This window comes from Nelumbo nucifera, chromosome 8 (assembly GCF_055504915.1).
Source record: "Nelumbo nucifera cultivar China Antique chromosome 8, China Antique-T2T, whole genome shotgun sequence".
Taxonomy (NCBI): domain Eukaryota; kingdom Viridiplantae; phylum Streptophyta; class Magnoliopsida; order Proteales; family Nelumbonaceae; genus Nelumbo; species Nelumbo nucifera.
This window is the reverse complement of record NC_142656.1, coordinates 29,786,978-29,807,022: the sequence shown is the minus strand read 5'-3', so window position 1 is coordinate 29,807,022 and position 20,045 is coordinate 29,786,978. Positions and strand designations below refer to the sequence as shown.

Sequence of the window (20,045 nt, the reverse complement as noted above, 5' to 3'; positions counted from 1 at the left end):
ATTAGAGATAGCAACACCCATATAATATTAAGCTTTGCAGCTAAAGCCAAGGTTTCCTTATAGTCAAAATGCTCCTATGTAAACTCATTTGCTACCAATCTAGCTTTATTTTTTTCTATAGAACCATCAACTTTGTGTTTTATAATGTACACTCACTTGCACCCAATGGTGTTCTTCCCATTTGGTAGATCCACTTAGTCTCGTATATTTGCTTTTCATAAGGCTTTCATTTCCTCATTCATTGCTTTCCTCCATTTAGGGTCCGTCATTGCCTTAAAGTATCTAGGAGTAGACACCAAAGATAAAGCAAAAACAAAGGAATGATAGGTAGGAGAAAAGTGTGAATAGGAAACAAACATGTTAATAGAATGGAGGTACATCAATGAATAGGCTTTCTTGATGTGTTAGGAAGATTCATATCAAACTTAGAAGGAAAGGTAAGAAGAATTGTACCTTGATTAGCTTTAGAGACATTCAATTGGTTGTAGTTGGAAATTGTAGGATATCATATTCTCGTCCTTAAATAAACACAATTATTTTCCATGTACTTCATCTTGCATGATAGGTGTAGTAGCAACAAGAATCTCAAAAGGTAAATTACTTGAATATGAAGAAACAACAAGGGGTGAAATAGGTGTACTAATATAAGACTAAGGGCTGATAGGAGGAGAAGATGAAAGAGGAAAAAGACCAACCACTAAGATATTCTCTTTATTTGACTAGTCTCCCCATGAAGATAATTTCGAGGTGGTTTAGAAAATGGCTGTGACTCATAGAATGTGACATCCTTAGTGATGAATTTCCTTCCTGAATGCGGATCAAAGCACTTGTGTTCCTTTTCTATGGGTGAATAGCTCAAGAAATACCCTACAAATAGCCATCGGGTCCAATTTCATCCTCCTAGGATCCTTAACATATATGCAACAAACATAACCAAAGACCTTTGGACATAAGGAGAACACAAAATCATTAGGACAGAATATAGATAAGAGTTTCATCCCAAGTACCCTGGATGGCATCCTATTAACTAATTAGATATGATGTTGTTAATACAACATGTGACTAATACTTAGGTATTTGGGCTAAAATAAAAGAACTCAAACAGTTTTAAGGTGGTGCTAATTCTCTCTCTTTGCCACACCATTTTGTTGTGGAGTTGGGGATTGATGTAATGTTCATTCATCTTTACATAATAGGTTAAGCAAAGTCTTGAAGTATTCATCTACATTATTAGACCAGAATTGCTTAACATTCTTTCCAAATTGAATTTCAATCATTTTGCAAAGAATCAAAGTGATTCTAGGGACTTCATGACATTCTCTACTGAGATAAGTCTAGGACATCATGAAAAATTACCAATAAAGCTAATGAAATAGAAATAGCCATCCATAGATAAAATAGGTGAAGGACCCCACACAACAAAATGAATTAAATCAAAAGGTGCAATAGCATTACAATTAGAACTAGGATAATGTGTCTTACAATGTTTGGGCAACTAACAAACATCACAAAAATGACTCTCAATAGATACACCCTTAAATAAATCTGGTAACAAAAATTTTAACAAAGGAAAAAACAAATGACCTACTCTTGCATGCCAAAGATTATGTTGTCACTGCAACTATCCCATGTTGTCATAATGCAATCCAATGTTTTGGTTAATTTTGAGACAGAGAACAAATTAGTATCAAACTTTCGAATATGTAAGGCTAACTTAAGAAGCAAACTCTTCCCAAGTCAATGAATAAAGTGCCATAGGATGATAATTGGATAGCACTAAGAGCAAAGGTAGTACCGATTTTTGAAAATGAGGAAGCGACAAAGCGTCGTTTCAATCGAGCCATTGCTCAATTGAGAAAATCTACCCTTTCAGTTGTAAACTCAAAAAATCCTCCATAGGAGTAGTGGTCTATCTCGAGTGTGAAGAACTTGAGTGGATATCTTTTGGTATACTTTCTACAACATTGGAGGTAGCAACATGCCCAGATGTGTTTGGACCCTTTGAGGGCTTTGTTTATCTTTCCTTAGAATTGCCAGTTTCAAGTATGGATGAAGAGTCCAATAAGTTTCTTTAGTATGCCTCTCACCTCCACAATATGAACACCTCAAGTTCTTCTTATTAATCCCTTTTCTTGCCTTAGATGTAGAGAAAATGAGAGTAGATTGCTCACCTGGCTAAAGAGAAATCTTGAGTCCCATCTCTTTCCTCCTTAGTTCTTCATTCCTAATGAGATAGTAAACATAATGCAAATCTGGAAGCTCATCTCTTCCCAAGATTTGTCCCCTAATGTTCTCATATTAAGGCCAGTAAGAAACTTGAAAATCCTTCCTTCTTCAATATGTTTATTATGTATTTCCTTGTCTTTGGTGTTGTCCCATTCAAGAACTAAGTGATAGCCAAGTTCTTCCCATAAGCCCTTAAGCATAGAAAAGTAAGTTTCCACGGCCATATCTCTTTGAACCAAATTCCCAATGTCTTGGATCAGCCTGAAAACTCTTGCATTATTCTTTCATTGACCATAGGTGTTGTATAACTTCTCCCATATCTTGTGAGATATAGAGTCATTTTGAAAAGTCCTTCCTATTCTAGGTTGCATAGATAACAACAACCATGACATTATGGCAGCATTCTCTCTACACTGGGTCCTATAACCTGGTTCTTCTACTTTGGTCTCCTTGACTTGTCCATCAATATATCCTTGCAATCCATGAATGGTATTGAAAAGTCTAATAGAAATGACCCATTCCCAATAACTATATTTATCCAACTTACAGTAGTAAGTAAAAGATTAGAATTTAACCTAGGCGGTCAAACTCATAACGCTCAACCTAGAGGGGAAAACGGTTCTCCCCCTGGTCTGGTTTTCTAAACATTTATTTCAACCATTCATCTCGGTCATTGAAGGTTTAAGTATTAGCTATCTATTTTATGGGCGAGCTGAAGTGCATGGGTTTCTAGCTTTTTAACACCAACCCTCCACAAACAACCTATAAACTATGTTTGGTGAAAAATCTAGACAGCCCAAACTGGCCTATCAATTGGTCATTTGAAGGACCATCTACTTCAGCCTTCTTGAATAATCTATCTGGAGCACTTCAGTACAATTGAACCAACTTAGCTGAATCTTCAGCTCAACCCTTCCAAACAAGTCTAGATATGTTGCTTGCACCACTATGTATCAAATGCAAGGCTACAAAACCAGTTAACTACAAGTGAACATGCTGAAACATTGGTATGTGATGCTACTCAATCCGAGGTAGTGTATGAACCGAGGAAGGCGATCAGATAGTCCTTGTTGGCAGGGCGGGGCCGAGCTACAAGGACGAGGTTGCGCTTCAAGATTTGTGATCAAGGAAACAGAAGTCAGAGACCCGAGGAGTTATCCCCAGGTAAGAACTCTGACTCTCAAGTCAGTAGGTGGTGGTAGGATGGTCGAGCCAAGCTATAAGGATGCCGGTTCAAGCTAAGTAGGTATGTAGGTCTCAGAAGTTGGATCCCTTACCTTGAGCATGGAGTACCTTTTTATAGCCAAAGTTCTGTGTCCTGGTCGGATTGGGCTTCTGAGGTTGTCGAGATGAGGTTAGCCACCGAGGTATTCGGGATAGAGTCCCATTCCCCAGCGGAGTCATCTTCCTTATTCCTCTTTATTCGTGGTTGTGCTCATCCACGTGACGTGTAGTTGATGTGGCTGAAAGGAGAAGATGGGGGGGCCACCATAATAGCGTAGCTCGGACAGGCTATGCCGACATGGCCGAGTTAGGAAGATGTGGCAGGGCGACAGTTGGGCAACCACGTGTCTCATAGGACCAACTCGGCCATGACCCAATCACCACTCCCCTAGTTCCTCAGTCGAGGAATGAAGTCTCCAAGGTTCATTGCCCGGCTAATGAACTTCCGAGTATGCGTATCATTCGTGTCGTGTTGGTCGTTGCCGAGGAGTCCTCCAATCCTTGGCTGTAGAACTTAAATAAGAATTGAAATTTTGGTTCTCGAACCACTCCCCTAGTTCTACTATCGAGGAGGGGAAATGCTTGGTTAGACCATTGCGCGGCCTAGCTGAGGATTTGTGTTGAAGGCTGGACCAGTACGGTGGGTCTCTACATCGAAGGTTGGACCGGTGCAGTAGTTGAACTGACACAACTATTTCCTGCCAAGGGTATCGCTTCGGTTTCCGAGGCTTCCCCATGTACGTTATTTGTTCTGTTGGTTGGCCTTCCAAGGCGTTGTTAGGGGTGCTTCATCTGTACCATTGATCTCTCCTCGATTCGTGCCCCTGATGACTATAAAAGGGAAAAGTGGTCCCCCCTTTCCATCCTCAGTATCGCTTGCAAGAGTTTGGCATCCACTGCTCAGCAGATTCGTTGGTCACATAGCTCGGTAGACAGCTCAGTAGACAACTCGGTAGATAGGTCGGTAGCTTTTGTTCTTCGGCTCCGCAAATTTCCTAGTATGTACTCTTCATCTCGTCGGTCCTCTTCCTCATCTAAGTCCTCTAGTAGTTCTAGTTCCAGCTCTTCTTGCGGCTCGGCCTACAAACCTGAGCTAAGAAACTTTGTGGCTGTCGAAATTGAGTAAGCTGAAGTTGGTCCCTCTGGGATGGAGAAAGAGCTTCCTCTTCGGGCAGGTCATCGGTTTGGTACCACGCCCGACATCTTGACGCTCAAGGATATGGCTCGGATCCGAGCTACGTATGCCATTCTCGTAGAATACCATATGAGGTGTCCGCTGCCCAGGGAGATGGCTACTGATGCTCATCCCAGTGAGTTGTGTGTTTATGAGCACAACTTGGAGGCTGGGCTAAGGTTCCTGTTGATCGAGGGGTTCGCCAATGTGCTAAATTGGTACAGGGTGTTGCCGGTGTAACTGATGCCAAACTCCTTTAGATTTTTGCTCGGCCTCATGTCCTATTGTGCAGTCCACGATATTGATCTGACCCTAGGGATGGTGAGCTTTATACTCCAGCTAAAACACCACCAGCAGGGGTACTACTACTTCTCCACCCGGCAGAACATTCGGTCATTGGTTGAAGCCCCTTCTTCTATAAAGCACTGGAAGGAGTCATTTTTCTTTGTGCGAATCCCCAGGGGTCTCCCTCTTCCTGCCGAGCTGCGGGGGCTGAGGACGCCTCTACTGCAACCCCAATGGTTGGCACTTACTTGGGAGGAGAGGTTGGCCCTAAGCATGATCCATGAAATCGACGTTATCATGTACACTACACATGCTCGGAGATGTTGATGCTCACCAGGTTGATGGAAAGGGTGGCCGGTTTGTTTCCTTTTACTTCTATTTGTCGATCTGACTTTATCTTGCTTGCTTTGTACTTATCTTAGGCCTCCTATGTTGCAAGTGCGAGCATGGCCAGCGAGGAAGAAAATGTTCATCGAATGAAGGCGCTCCGACAAAGGCAGGAATGAGTCGGTGTGCAACCGGAGGCTCATCTCGAGGCAGATGAGCAGCCACGATCCGAAGATAGGGTGGCTCATCGGCTAAGAAGGGTTCAACAATGAGAGTTCAAGGAGGATGACATTGTTGTGGTTGACCCCGAAGGGGTCTGCCGTCCTACTGGTACGCTGGTGAAAAGAGGCAAGAAGCAATTCGGGTCTGCACATGCTGAGGTGGTCGGTTCGCATGGACGACAATCTAGAGACACCCGGGGTTCCCAAGTAGTTACTGGAGGGAATCATGACCATGTCCATAGCTCAAGAATCGGTTGGGGTTGGTTGGAGTGTGCCCTACTTCGGTCTACTGCCCAGGTACATCCTCTTCCTTTTATTCCTTGTGTGTTGCTCTCCTTTTCGGTGTACTAATCATATTTGTTTGTAGAATGCTTGCGTGGCGGTTGCTCTAGTTGATTGTCTCCGGGATGTTCGATAATCGTATGAGCGGGAACACTCTGAGTATCTGTGGCAGAAGGCCCAGTTGGCCGAACTCCAGGCTGCTAGGGAGCGGTCGGTCATGCTAGAGGGGGAAGTGGCCGAGCTGAAGGCACAAAAAGCTGAGCTCAAGGCTGAGCGGGACAGGCTAAGGCAAGAGGCCGCCGAGAAAGCCATCAACGATTACAAGGCGTCGGAGGAGAAGCAACTGCACATGGATGAGTATGTCAAGGCCTCCTTTGCGACTGGGTTCAACCTTTTCCGACGAAGGATCCTTCATTGTCACCCGGAGTTGGCCAATGAGTCGTAGGGCTAGGACGCTTTTGATCAAAATTCTCCGCAAGGCTCTGCCGAGGTTGCTGAGTATGAGGCCAAAGCTACTGTTGACACTATTGATTCTGCTTCCGAGGACTAATCGGCGGCCTCATATGTTCAATATTCTTGTTGTTTTGGTGTTTTTTTTGGTTGGATTGGTATATTGAGCCTTAAACAATTGTAATAGACTGTCTTAAGTTGAATATCACCTCTTCTTCATGTTGACTATATATATCTCTTGTTGTTGTTGCTATACTTGTGCATGTGCATTTTTTTTAGTCGAAGAATGCCCAGTTGGGCTATTACGCATGTTGAGCCGAGCTATGCCGTGGCCTCTTATTACTTGTATCATTTTTCTATCACTGGCCTAGGTGCGGCCGGATGGGCTACTGTGTGGGCTGAGCCGGGCTATGCCTCGGGCATCCTCTTTGTACTTCGCGGTTCTAGTTTGTTAACCGAGGTATAGTCAACCGAGGCATGGTTGGCCGAGGTATGACCGGCCCTGCTGAGGCCCGACGTCCCCTGTCTTGCGTTGAGCAAGGTTACCACGGGCCAACGGGTAGCCAGTCGGGCTATGCCTTGGCGTCTCCAGTCTTGTGCTGATCGAGGTTGTCGTTGGCCGAGGTGTAGCCCGGCCGGGCTATGCCTTGGCGTCCCCAATCCTGTGCTGATCGAGGTGTCATTGTCTGAGATCTTTTAGTCTCCAAGCTCTCACACATGGGACGCTCAGTTTCTAGTCTCATGAGCCTTTTGGGCCCTTCTAGGGCTAGTCATTTCTCAGCTAGCTCAGTCGTTAAGCCGGCGATAGTGCGAAGTTCCTCGACTGCCCTCAGGCCTTGGTGGGAGGAGGCGTTCTTCTTCCACGTTTAGGCTTAGTCGTTGGCAACTGAGTCGGGTAGCTTGCTTGGCAATGTGTTGCCGAGCTGGGAGTAATGGGCTCAGCCATTTTGGGGATCGGTAGAGTCAGCTCAATTGGTAGGGTGACTTAGCATGTGTGTAGTGTGCGTGGTTGCCGTAGGCGCGCCTCTGGGTCGAAGAAGTAGCTTAAAAGAAGACTTTCATTGCTTGTGGGTCTACTAGTAGTACATCCTGAGGTTTCTCGAGTTCCAACTCCTCAGAATTGCTTGACCTTTGAAGTCTTCAAGTCTATGAGTGCTCAGTCCGAGGACTCTGGTGACCCTATACAGTCCTTCCCGGTTTGGTACGAGCTTCCCTTCTCCTAGCGTGGGTACAATGACTTTGCATAGAACGAAGTTGCATATCTTGAATTCGTGTGTTCTTAACTTAGATTCGTAATTCCATGCCATCTTCTGCTGTTGTGCAACCATCTTCACATGTGCTCGGTCCTGAGCTTCTTCTACTAGGTCCAACTCTGCACATAGATCTTCGTCATTCTGTCCCTCGTTAAAGAGCTTGGTCCAAAGGGTCGGGGAACCTATCTCCACAAGGATAATGGCTTTGGCCCCGTAGGCCAAAGTGAAAGGGGTATCTCTAGTGGCAGTTTGCGGGGTCGTCTTGTAAGCCTAGAGAATGCTCAGCAGCTCTTCAACCCATCTTCCCTTGGCCTGATCCAGGCGTGTTTTTAGGCCATGTAGTAGAATGCAGTTGGTTACCTCGGTCTGCTCATTGCTCTGAGGTTGGTGTACCATGGTAGTCCGGTGATCGATCCTTAGGTCGGCACATAGGGCCTCGAACTTCTTGTCGGTGAACTGGGTTCCATTGTCTGTGATGAGCATGCACAGGATATCGAAGTGGCAGATGATTCCCTGCCAAAGGAAGTTCCGGGCATTGTGGGCAGTGATGCACGCCAGGGCTTCGGCTTCTACCCAGTTCGTGAAGTAATCCACTGCTACAAGAAAGAACTTCTACGCAACTGCGGTGGAAGGGGCCGAGGATGTCCATTCCCCATTGGTCAAATGGCCATGGGTTGGCGATTAGTCTCAAAGGGGCCGCAGCCTGGTGATGTAGATTAGAGTGACGTTGGCAACTATCGCACCTCCGGACTAGTTGGGTGGCATCCTACTTCATCGTCGGACAGAAATACCCCTGTCGGAGCACCTTATGGGCTAGTGTGCAAGCACCGGGGTGATCTCTGCAAATGCCCTCATGTATTTCCCTAAGGACGTAGTCTGCCTCGGCTAGGGGGAGGCACCTCAAGTAGGGAAGCGTGTGGGAGCGGCAATAGAGTTGACCTTGTATCAGGCAATACCTAGTTGCTCTGTGTTGGAGTCTTCTTGCTTCTGCCCGATCTTCTGGGGAGGTGCCATCTCGAAGATACTCGATTATGGGGTCCATCCAAGATGAGCCATGTTGAACTAGAAGGATGAGGATGGTTAATTGTGCGATGCTCGGTTGGGCCAGCGTGTCTAGCCGGACGGTTAGTTAAGGTCAAACTGTGACGAGCTGGCGAGCTTTGAAAGGGCATCAACTCGAGCATCCTCAGCCCGAGGGATCTATTGGATGTCGAAGTGCTCGAGTCGTTGAATTGCGCAATGAGGAATGAGATTTTAGGGAAAGGCTTTTTGTGCGTTTCCCACAGACGGTGCCAATCTAATGCTGCTCAATCCGAGGTAGTGCACGAACCGAGGAAGGAGATCAAATAGTCCTTGTTGGCAGGGCAGGGCCAAGCTACAAGGACGAGGCCGTGCTTCAAGATCTGTGATCAAGGAAACAGAATTCAGAGACCCGAGGAGTTATCCCCAAGTAAGAACTCCGACACTCAAGTCAATAGGTGGTGGTAGGATGGTCGGGCCGAGATATAAGGATGCCGGTCCGAGCTAAGTAGCTGTGTAGGTCTCAAAGTTGGATCCCTTACCTTGAGCATGTAGTACCTTTTTATAGCCAAAGATTCGTGTCCTATTCAGATTGGGCTTCCGGGGTTGTCGGGATAAGGTTAGTCGATGAGGTATTCGGGATAGAGTAGCTCAGTTGTGCCACGCCGACGTGGTTGAGCTAGCCCAACGTGGTCGGCCTATGCCAACGTGGCCGAGATGTGCCGGCGTGGACGAGTTAGGAAGATATGGCAGGGCGATAGTTGGGCGGCCACATGTCTCGCAGGACCAGCTCGGCCATGACCTGATCAGTATGTGAGCACCATATGTACCAAACATTGGAATTCACTGATGATCTGTATCAATGCTCCCTAATGTGGTCATAGAAGTTAACATGGAGTTCGAATCTGCGCCCCATGGCCTTGCACATCAAAAACGTCCCACACAATGGAATTTTACTGTGTATCCTCTCATACGCATTCCCCCCTTAGCCTCTATGGAGCTAAAGGGATGGTTGTTAGCTCTAAATTTTACCCAAAAATGAAAATGTTTCCTATTCCCACTCGTACTCTTAGTCTCTCAACCTGACCTATGTAACCTTGACCCATACACCTCCTCCTCCATCTGAGCTTGGCAAGAAATACGACGTCGACTAGGGGTGGAAATTTTTTACCCAACCTGCTGAACCCACCCAACTTGGCTGGATTGATCACCCATTGGGTCAATTTAAATGGGTTGGGTTGGGTTGGGTTGTGGATAACCATTGGGTTAACCATAAAGTTATAAGTATTAATTTCTTAGCCTTTTTTTTATTTTCTTTATTTGAATGAAATAATTTTTAATTAATGCATTAATTTTCTATTAATTATTGACTAAAATTAGTTTTGTCTCAGTTCAACACACTTCACCCAAATATACATAAATACAAATGAACTTGACCGGAGTTCGGACCAGCTCAACTTGGTCTAAATATGAATAGATCCGAACACCTCGGTTCAGTTCGCTTGGGTCGGTCAGCCCAATCCGAACCTGACCTGACCCAGGGCATGCCAATCTGGGTCGCTCCAGACCCTAACTTCATGTGCTTGCTTTGCCCAGTTTGGATCATTTGGTTTGTCTTGTATCTATACAACCCGACCCAAATTTGGACCAGTCCGATTTACTTCTCTTGAGCCCTCAGCCCAGGCAGTCCGGTCCCAAACCCGTGCACAAACCTGATATGGGTCGGTCCAAGTCAATCCGTCATTAACTGAATCGGTCTAGTCTAGTCCAACCGGACCAATGGAATCTAAATGGTTCAACCACTCTTGATGTGATTAGCTCGAAGACAATCCAATTAGATAGTTCAAGTTGGTCTAACCGGTTTGAACCTAAGTGGTCCGGTCAAATCCGAAACCCGAACATAGTCAAATGGCTTCATTGCTTGTGTAAAAATAGCATGCATGTAATGTGATTTGAACCTTCACCAGTTATGTAAATAGCAACTACTATTACCACCAAGGTATGACCAACTTATTTGTTAATAAGGAATTAGTTTTTTGTCTTAAGTACATAAATATAAGATTAATAGGTTTGGGCGGATTGGATTGGGTTAAAACGGGTTTGGGTTAAATCCAATCCATTTAATTTTATATAACTGGGTGATTAATGGGTTGGTGGATTATATGGATTAGATTGAAACTCAACCCAAACCAAACCCAATCCAACCTGCTCAATTGCCACCGCTAGCGTCGACAACTATTTTGGCAGACACATTAGAGGTACTCCCTGTCCCTCTCATCCAATCTCTTCTCTCACATGTTCGACCTGTTTTGTTGAGTTTATTTTTTTCAATACAAAAACATAAAAGGGAAGTGTTCCATCGATAGAGTTGTCATTGAGATCAAAGTCGGTGAGATTGGATAACGACGTGAAATTGAGTTGGTCTGAGTGTCCCATTGAGATTGGAGCTCGGGAGGTTTATCTCTGTGATGCTTCCGGCTTTGTTTCAGACGATGCCGTTCCAATTGCAGAAGCATCTGATATTGGTGAGGGAACAAAAACTGAGAGCACCAAAGAAAGTTAAACTATTATTCCACTTGACCAGAGCTTGGGCTTCAGTTGTTGTTGATGCAGAGGGCTTCAATGAGAGGGAGAAGAGAAACAGAAGAAGTAGAGGAAGGAAAAGATGAGACCTTTGAGTCTGCCACATGTCTGTGTTTTTAGTTTACCATTTGCTCTTGTTTTTACTTTGCAGCCTTCTCTGTTTCAATTTCTTTGTTTTTACTTTGCTTCTTTGAGAGCAGAAGAAAAGAGAAGAGAGAGGGATGGATGGATGGAGGTATTATAAATATGAAAGTCAAAAGGGATGGTGGTAGTGGAGAGTAATGGGGACTACAGAAGATGGGTTGGTGTGAACTGAGAGAGTATGAGCGGGAGTAGGAAACATTTTCATTTTCGGGTGAAACTTTAAATCGACCATCACAGAGTTTTTTGGGAGAATGACGGTTCAGTTGATCTAATTCACGGGCGGGGTTGGTGTATAAAGTGGGGGTTTTTGACATTTTGAATGTTTATAGCTCTGTATGAAATTCAGAAATTTGTATTGGATCCGTTCGTATTTTTTCATTTTTTTTTTTTTTGAAAGAGACTGTTGTATAGTTTAAGTGCAACCAAAGTTAAGTTAAATGGTACATCTCCTACCATTAATTTGTTAGTTATAAATGACTTTCGAACTCTTTTAGGAAAAAGGGTAAATTTCTGAAACCTCCCCAAAAGTCTTTGACCATTGCTGAAACCTCTTTTGAATTTTAGTATTTGCAATCATCTCCCCTAAACTTGTTGAAAGTAGACCCCCTATGGTAGAATCTTCTAAAAATAGACATGAAAATGTCCAAAATACCCAGAAAGTTACTATTGAGGTTGATTTTTATTAAAAAACCAAAGCAACTTTAAGAACAACAAAAACAAAGAGAATTTAAAGTTACGACTATACCTTTGTGTAAACCTGTCAATAATACCCAAAAATCCAAGCTCAATATGATATCTGATCTGACTATCTCAGATTTGGATGATGTATTTTATACAATCTACATTTGATTAATAATCAGATTAGATTCATATTTGACCCCATCTTATCCAATTAAAATTTGAATCCAATTATATTATCATATTTGTTGATTTTAATATATAAATTTTATATTATTGTATTTAAAATTATAAAATATTTTATATATTATATTATATATGAATTTATGTATATAATAAATTTAGTATGTTATATTTATATTAATTTATTATATAAAAAAGTTGAAAAGTAATTAATTTTTTTATTTTTGGGTATTTTAAAAATTAAAACGGAGTCAAATTAAATCTGAATGCAATATGAGTCTATTAGGATTAGAATTCGAATATGAGGTCTTCAAATTCAATCAGATTTCATATCAGATTTTGTTGAATCCAATCCAATTACTGCCCTACCTTTGAGTGATTGATATAAAAATTTGGAAAATAAATCAATTTTAGAAAAGAGATTGGAAGGGTTTGGGGTAGTGATTCATATGAAGAGAAAATTTAGAAAACAGACATTTTTCCTAGAAGTGCATGAGTATTTTGGACATTTAATTTTCATAGTTCTTTTTAGAATATTTTATAAGAAAAGGTTTACTTGCAACTATGTCAAAAAAACTTAGGGGAAGTTTCAACAAGGGAGGTTTCAGCAATTTATTCAAAAAAAGGCTTTGACTTGACTAATTAGGTTTTCAGTCCATAGAGGTTAAGGTTAAGGTTTTAGAAATTAGAAACCAAGGTTTTTAAATAAAAATAGCTATGTTATTAGAATTGAATAAAAAGAAAGATAATACAGGAGGAGAATCTGGATATGCTGACCACAACGCAATATTGGCCACATACGTTCACCCAGCCACACATATGAAGCATCGGTTGTATTATGGTCACTGATATCTTCAATGTGCAGCTGGACGAGCTGGCTAGTAATATCTCAGCAGATCCAAACTCCAGGAAGAGAGAAATGAAACAAAATCCCAGCCCTAAAGCTTCTTGTTTGAGAATCTTTGTTTAAAATCTCCAGCCATTCTTCTCTCGACTCTTGTTTGGATGTAACAAGCATCACTGCATCAGTAGGTTACTAACCAACTCCTTCACCCCCAAACTCAGAATCGGGTTTACTCTTCACCAAACACACTCCCATATACCATCGTTTAATGGGAATATCTTCCTATGAGTATATAACAACACAAAGTACAGGAGATGTTCCCCATGTGTAGCTGAGACACGTTGTTAGGTCGGTGTGAGGAGTAATATGTGAGAAGAGCCGGACTCTCTGGATTCCTTTCATTTGGCTCTTGGTCCAAGGCCCAACCTCTAACGAAAGAAATACCCACTGAACCAATTGGAATCGAATTTGGATCTACTCCCCATAGAGTGCCCTCACACCAGTCTTACAGCCACATCCCACCATTATTATGTAAAAAAAACTGCCACTTATGAAGAATTCGATAATCAGATCTAAAAAGAAGCTTGTTTTCTCTACACATGATTTGAAGGAATGATGAAAGTCATGAATGGTGAAATGTTACATACCTGCATATGCTGCTTTAATGGTTTTTTCCCCTGAATCCCTTACTTGGAATACAATCCTGGAGCCATAGCTTGGATGAATGGTGTAAAAGTCGGAAAGTGCCATTTCAATGCTTCCCCAGGCAAACTTTCCGACTGTCGAATTCAAGTCAAGAACCATACCAACATGAAACAAGCTAGTGTAGTTGACACTGTTGCATCCATCGACCGTGGCCATGTTGGTGTGCAAGCTTAGGGATAAACTTAAAACAAGTAGAAATAGATAGCTGCGTTGATTGTTCTTCTGTAACTGAAGCTTGCCCATGATACCCATTAAGAAATTAAGCTTATTCACCCTATGTGAGGAGGTTCACAAAAGAAGATGGTATTCGACTCTTATGGTTAAAAAGAAGGGTATGAATACACCTCTTGGAAACGGTCTCAGCAAGCAATCCGGTGGTCAAGATCAGTGATTTCCGAGAACCCATATGAGGTCGGTGTTAATCAAGAAGATGCAGAAATTTCAAGGACAGGGACTAATTAATTGATAGCTAGGAATGGTCAAATTTTTCACAATGCATTTGTTTTATGTATTTAATTTCAGAGTAGGTTAAGATTAAGACATTGCCCAATGCAATTCTACAAAATAAAGTAAGTTTTTAGAATTCAAGTCCAAAAATCCAGTCCAAACAAATTGGACTGATGCAGGGAAAAATAATGAATTAATTGTGGTTTGAACAAATCAAATTGGGTCAGGATATATGGGATAGGTTAGCTACTCCTGGTTATGGGTATATAGATGGATCTTTTTTCTTCTTTTTTCTTTTAGCAGGGGTATATCTTGAGTTTGTAGCAGACTTGGAATCAGGTTTGTAGGTTGGTAATTGTCTGAGCTTGGAGTTTCGTAGTGGGGAGGAGTTGGGCAGCAAAATTTTTCAGGCGTTTCCCTTCTCCAACTGTCTCTATTGATTCTTGGTATGGATTGTTTGCTAGTTCTGTCAATAGTGATGACGAGCTTGTCTATTTGATGGCATGGGAGGTATCCTGGGTTCTAGGAAATCAAAGGAATGAAAGGGACCTTTTTATTGATATTGGTGGGAGTAAAGTTCAAAATATTGATAATATCGATATGGCTGATACGTCGGTAAAGGTGTATCAGCTTGTATCAAAGTTGATTTCCTTTGTTTCTTTAGTTGTTTATTTAATTTGGTTTAGAGGGATCGGTTTAAGGCTTGTTTATTTTTTGAATTGGGGTTAAACCCCGAAATATTCTCTATAGGGGCGCATCGGAAAGCCCCTGATATGATATGTATATATCTAAATTTCAATCCTTGGATGGGAAGGTAAAATAGGTTATGTGATGACAGGTCTCTCGTGGTAGGGGTGGATAGAATTTTGGTGGGTTGTGGTTGTTTTTTTTTTTTTTTGTTTTATGATTATCATAAGTTGTGTATTGGAAACATCCTTCGATGATGACATCATCATTTCTGGTACTATGATCGGGAGATATCTTCAATACACGGCAGGGATGTGTTGTGGGACGTTGTGGGGGGCAGTCTTGTGGGGGTCTGATTTGATCTCTATTTTTCTCTCGTCTCTTTGTTTTGTCATAATTTTTTTTTATTTTATTACCAAAAATACAAAAACAAATCTTGTAGCATAAAAATCTTATAATTTATGAAATATGATATTAAATAATCAAATAAAAACATGTTTTTTTTCTGAGCTGAACGGTCAAGATGTTTTAATTTGATTTCATTTTTGAAAACAAAAAACACGAATAACCATTAACATGTTTTCTTTTCTGTATTATTATTATTATTATTTTACTTTAGATTTTATTTGACTCCATCAAGACAACAGCAAAATCAAAATTAAATAAAAATTTGCATACAAAATCATTTTCACTCCATGCTTTTACGCCATTAATGCGATATTTTGTCAAGCACAGGCGACATTTGTGATAAATGCATGAGAGTGGAAATGAAACGAAATGCATGAGATATTTTGTCAATCTCCAGTTTATATTTATTTTGGGTTTTATTTATTTATTTGACTTTAGGTTTTATTTTAATTCTGCAATGCAAACAAATAAAATCATACAAAAGGCAAAACAAAACTAAAACAGAATTTACATACAAAATCATTTGCATTTTCATACGTTTGCACCAATCTATGTAAGTGAAATTGGACCGCAAACGGATTAGGCCAAAAGAATTTAACACAATAAAGACAATCCTGTTCAAAATGGGATTGGATCTAATAGGCACAATAAAATAAATATATTAAATGAATACTTGATAAATATTTTGACAACTGTCAAAAGTGGATATTAATTTTTTTTAAAGATAGGTTGGGGGTATTTTAAGTGACAGGTGTCAAAAAAATTTCTTTATATTCATTCACCGTACTTGTAACATTGTGCTTACCTGATCTAAACGGACTATACAACACGGGTAGTCCATCTCCCTCACTCAACTCTTCCTTTCAACCTTTGGTGGCAGCAGGATTTGATCCCAGGTCTCTACTCTAACAAGTCAGAACCTAATCAGTTGGTAAATGGGATGCTTCAATTGAAATGTGATGAATACTAAGCTTATTATCATAAGAAATGTCAAATGCAGCCTTAATCGATTTCAACCAAAAAGGAAAGCAATGGGATACCTACTAATACTGAAACACTAACATGGATAAATTGATGAACTCCTGCGCTGGCCAACTTAACCACCCCCGTTTACTAAAAATGGAACAATGCTTAACAGTTATATCATGGTTGGTCTGGTATTAAGAGTAAGACTGTAGGAATAAAAATCCATCTCCTGAGATTCACAAAACACAGAACATGGGCTTTGGTTTTTGCTGTTCGTCCGGATCAGGTAGGCACACATGGTAAACGTAAGCACTTATAAAATGTTGACACCTGTCTTTTAAAATACCTTCGGTCTAATCTTGAAAAAAATTAAAGATAATTTTGAAAAACCTTCAGCCTATCCTTAAAATGAATTTAAAATAAATTACAAATAATTTATCACCTGCAAATTAAACATGTGCCAAGGACAAACAACTAAGGTTATCAACAACAATTGAGCCAAGGTCAGAAAAAATGTCACTCGTTGAATTTTTTATAAAAGTGTAACTAATTTTTTGTCAAATTTTTTAAATAAATAGCTTTGGCTCAATGTACGACCTGACCTAATCCAAAGCTTGGCCCGCCGGTCAGTCTGGCCCATGACACAACATGGCATGGCATGAGCCCACATAAGCCTTATCTCAGAGGAAAGCGACACAGCCCATTTTACACCTCTACCAGTAGTTTCCGCACAACTATCAAATTTCTAGCATGAACAACGACTTCAAAAAACAATGACATCACGTTAGTCTCGAACTCCTTATAGAATTTCACCAATATATTAGTAGAACCTCCGTCTTCCACGACCTAAGGCAACAACACCAATACTGTTTACATCACCATAAGAATCCACGATGCACTCTAATGTCGAAAGGAATGTTCTCTAACAATTGCAGTAATTACGAAGAAATGTAGCTCTTGGCATATAGAGAGAGAAAGAATTGTAGAAAACACGAGTAAAGATGTTTCCAAATAAAAAAGAAATTAACTTATTGGGTACCCGTTTGATGTCCATGACCAAACCCACCCAACCCAATAATTTTGTTAGGTGACCCACCCGCTAAAGACCCATGATTAACAAATACAACCCAACCCGCTAATAAACGGGTTCATTGTCACCCTTAATCATATCTCTTTCTTTTTTTTTTTTTTTTTATTTGCTAAAAAACTAAGAATGCTTTTATTAAGGCGAATTTGGAAAGATTAAAAATGCAAATATATAAAGTGCAAAAACCTTATATTTTGTATGTATTAAGCCTAAGGAAAAAGCCCCCATTAGGCAAATACAAACATAACGAAAATCACGGTGAAAAGAGGGCCTCATACGTGGCCGATAAGAAAGGAGCAATCCAGCTATGACTTGCATCACTACATTGTGGTGTCTTTTCCAGAATCGAAGGGTTGGCTTTTGGTGAATTCTGGGTCTTAGTTCTGATGTCCCTGATGACTGGAAGTAAAGGATCGAAGCTTTGCTGTTGCTCTTGGAGATGCTGCATCACCGCTTTTGCATTCGAAATGATGACTGAATTTCAGAACTCAAGTTTGCTCATCTGGCCAGATTGATGGCCCTTAATTCAGCTTCATGAGCCGAACCACAATGTAAAACCTCACCAGAGGCAGATAAGAAAGATCCCGAGCCACAAGCCAGTGATGATCACACAGGCAACGCCCGCTCTCAGAGAAGTTTTACAGAAAGCTGCATCACAAAGAATGTAGTTTTCGAATGTTGTGGAGGGCAGAATGTGCAAGTCATCCTGTGTCAGAGTAGTTGTAGGGAACTCTCTAGGCTCAGTTGACCAAACTTCCTTTAGGAGGCGATTGCATCGTTGAGATATGTAACTCTGGGGTCGGGACAGATGCCTTGGTAGACAATTTGGTTTCGTGCTGCAGGGTGAGAGGATAGAAACCAAGAGTTTATCCAGTTGAGTGCTGAATCCTCTGCAATTTCCTCTGTCCTAATTCCTAACGGACAGAGGAACCACGTAGCACGGACCACATCACATCTAAGAAGCGTGTGGTCGATGCTTTCTTCCTCTTTCTCGTAGATCGGACACATAGAGGAGTCGTAAAGATTTTGATGAGTGGCTAGAGCCCCTACCCCAACTCTACACAGAAAATGTTTTATCTTTGTTGGACTTTTAATCTTCCATAACTTGGTTTCCTTCCAAAGCCGACTTGTAGCCAGATATCACTGTGGCGTATGTAACACTGATTAGTCAACAAGTGGAGATGCATGGGTAAGGGGAAAGATCAAACTTGTCTTGCCCAAGGACATCAACTTGGCATGTCGTGACTTTTGGTGGGGCCATACACAAAAAAACAATAAGGTTCGTCTCTTTGCATGGACAGCTATGCTTAATGCTAGAGAGAGTGGCGGTTTGTATTTTTGTGCTTCTAGGATGAAAAATCTGGCCTTTCATTGCTAAATTAATAAGGGTGGTTTCTCAATAATAGGTTTTCTCTTTAGGCAAGAATTTTGGAGGCAAAATACTTAAAAGCACATATTTCATTATACATTTTCGGATATATAAATGTAAATTTTTAGTTAGATTCAGATGATAAAAAGCTTACATTTGGGTATAATTTTTTATTGGAATCTTATGTTATTAGTTGGAGAAATAGTAAATAGGGGTCCACAATAGATTCCATGATCAAAGATAAGTACATTGTTTGGTAAAATTGACAAGAAAGCGGCTTAGAGGAAGAAATTTGTCCAAGAATTATGAGTTGAACCTTCCAACAAGTCACCCATTCCACTGTTGTGTGATAGTACTAGGGTCATTCTTCAATCTAAGGAGCCAAGGGCCAACTTGAAGTTTAAATACATCAAGAAGAAGTATCATATTCTATCAGTGAAAAATGTGGCAAACCCATTAATTAAGGTGCTAACACAAAAAAATGTTTGAGGGACATGTGGATAGTATGAGACTACAAATTTTACCTAATTGGACCTAAGTGCAAGTGAGAGTTGTTAATTAGTGTATTCCCTTAACTCCAATCAGATTGATCTATACTAAATTCTATGAATTAATAAATTTAGATCATTATTATTTCATGTTTGTGTGCTTAGTATGTATCTTGTGTAGTACTCCTTAAGCTAGACATTATAAGGCTTATGTTAGTTTAGAAAGTTCTTCACTTGGGGAGTCTACCCTTGTTGAAGGGTTAGAAATAAGGTTTGATATGGTCGAATCAAGTTTAGTGGTTCGTCGAATTTACAAAATTTTTTTATCAATCTTACCCAGATATTGAAACCCAAATTAAAACTAATCATACCTGATATAGAATCCACAAAATACAACTCCCAAAGTGGTAGTTCATGCTCAATATTAGTCTCAAAATCGGCCTCCAACTAAAGATAGAACAATGTGTATGTGAAGCCAATTTAGTAACACAACTTCAGTAAAAACCGGTCTCCAACTTGCTTGGATCAAAGTGGGTATGTGAACCAATGTACCCTGATGTTTTTCTTGCAAAATGATAATGGATGAATGATAAAAATCAGTCCCTAACAATGCTAGGTTGAATTAAGGTTTCTAAGTGACAAGGGAGAAAAGGAGAGAACAAGAGAGTGGAGAGAATAAGCTGAATTGGACTCTCCCCTTTTTCTCCTTTATATAGAACACTCTCCTAATCCAATTAGGAGTTGATCCAAATAATATTTGGATCAGGACTCTATCTTTAATTGATAAGCATTATCCTCTTAAGAGAATAGGTTCTCCATACCTAGATCCACACTCATTTTTAAGAGTTTAAATCTGCACCCCACCACCTCTTGCCCCACACACCGAGTGTCCGCCACTTGTCCATTTGCATGTGAGAATGCTTCCTGCGTGCGGGGCTAACAGGATGGCAATTAGCCTGTCCCGTTAGCCCCAAAACTAGCCCAAAACCCTTGT

General features: G+C 41.0%; 1 protein-coding gene across 1 annotated transcript in view; it reads right to left on the bottom strand.

Moving 5' to 3' along the window:
• LOC104586706 (glutamate receptor 2.9-like) overlaps positions 1–14,025 on the bottom strand; it is a 44,003-nt gene extending 29,978 nt beyond the window's left edge. The window contains exon 1 of the mRNA XM_088893856.1: positions 13,542–14,025. Coding sequence (XP_088749982.1) covers positions 13,542–13,851 — 310 coding nt within the window. The 5' untranslated portion in view covers positions 13,852–14,025. The remainder of the gene's footprint in view (positions 1–13,541) is intronic.
• Between the last annotated feature and the right edge of the window lie 6,020 nt (positions 14,026–20,045).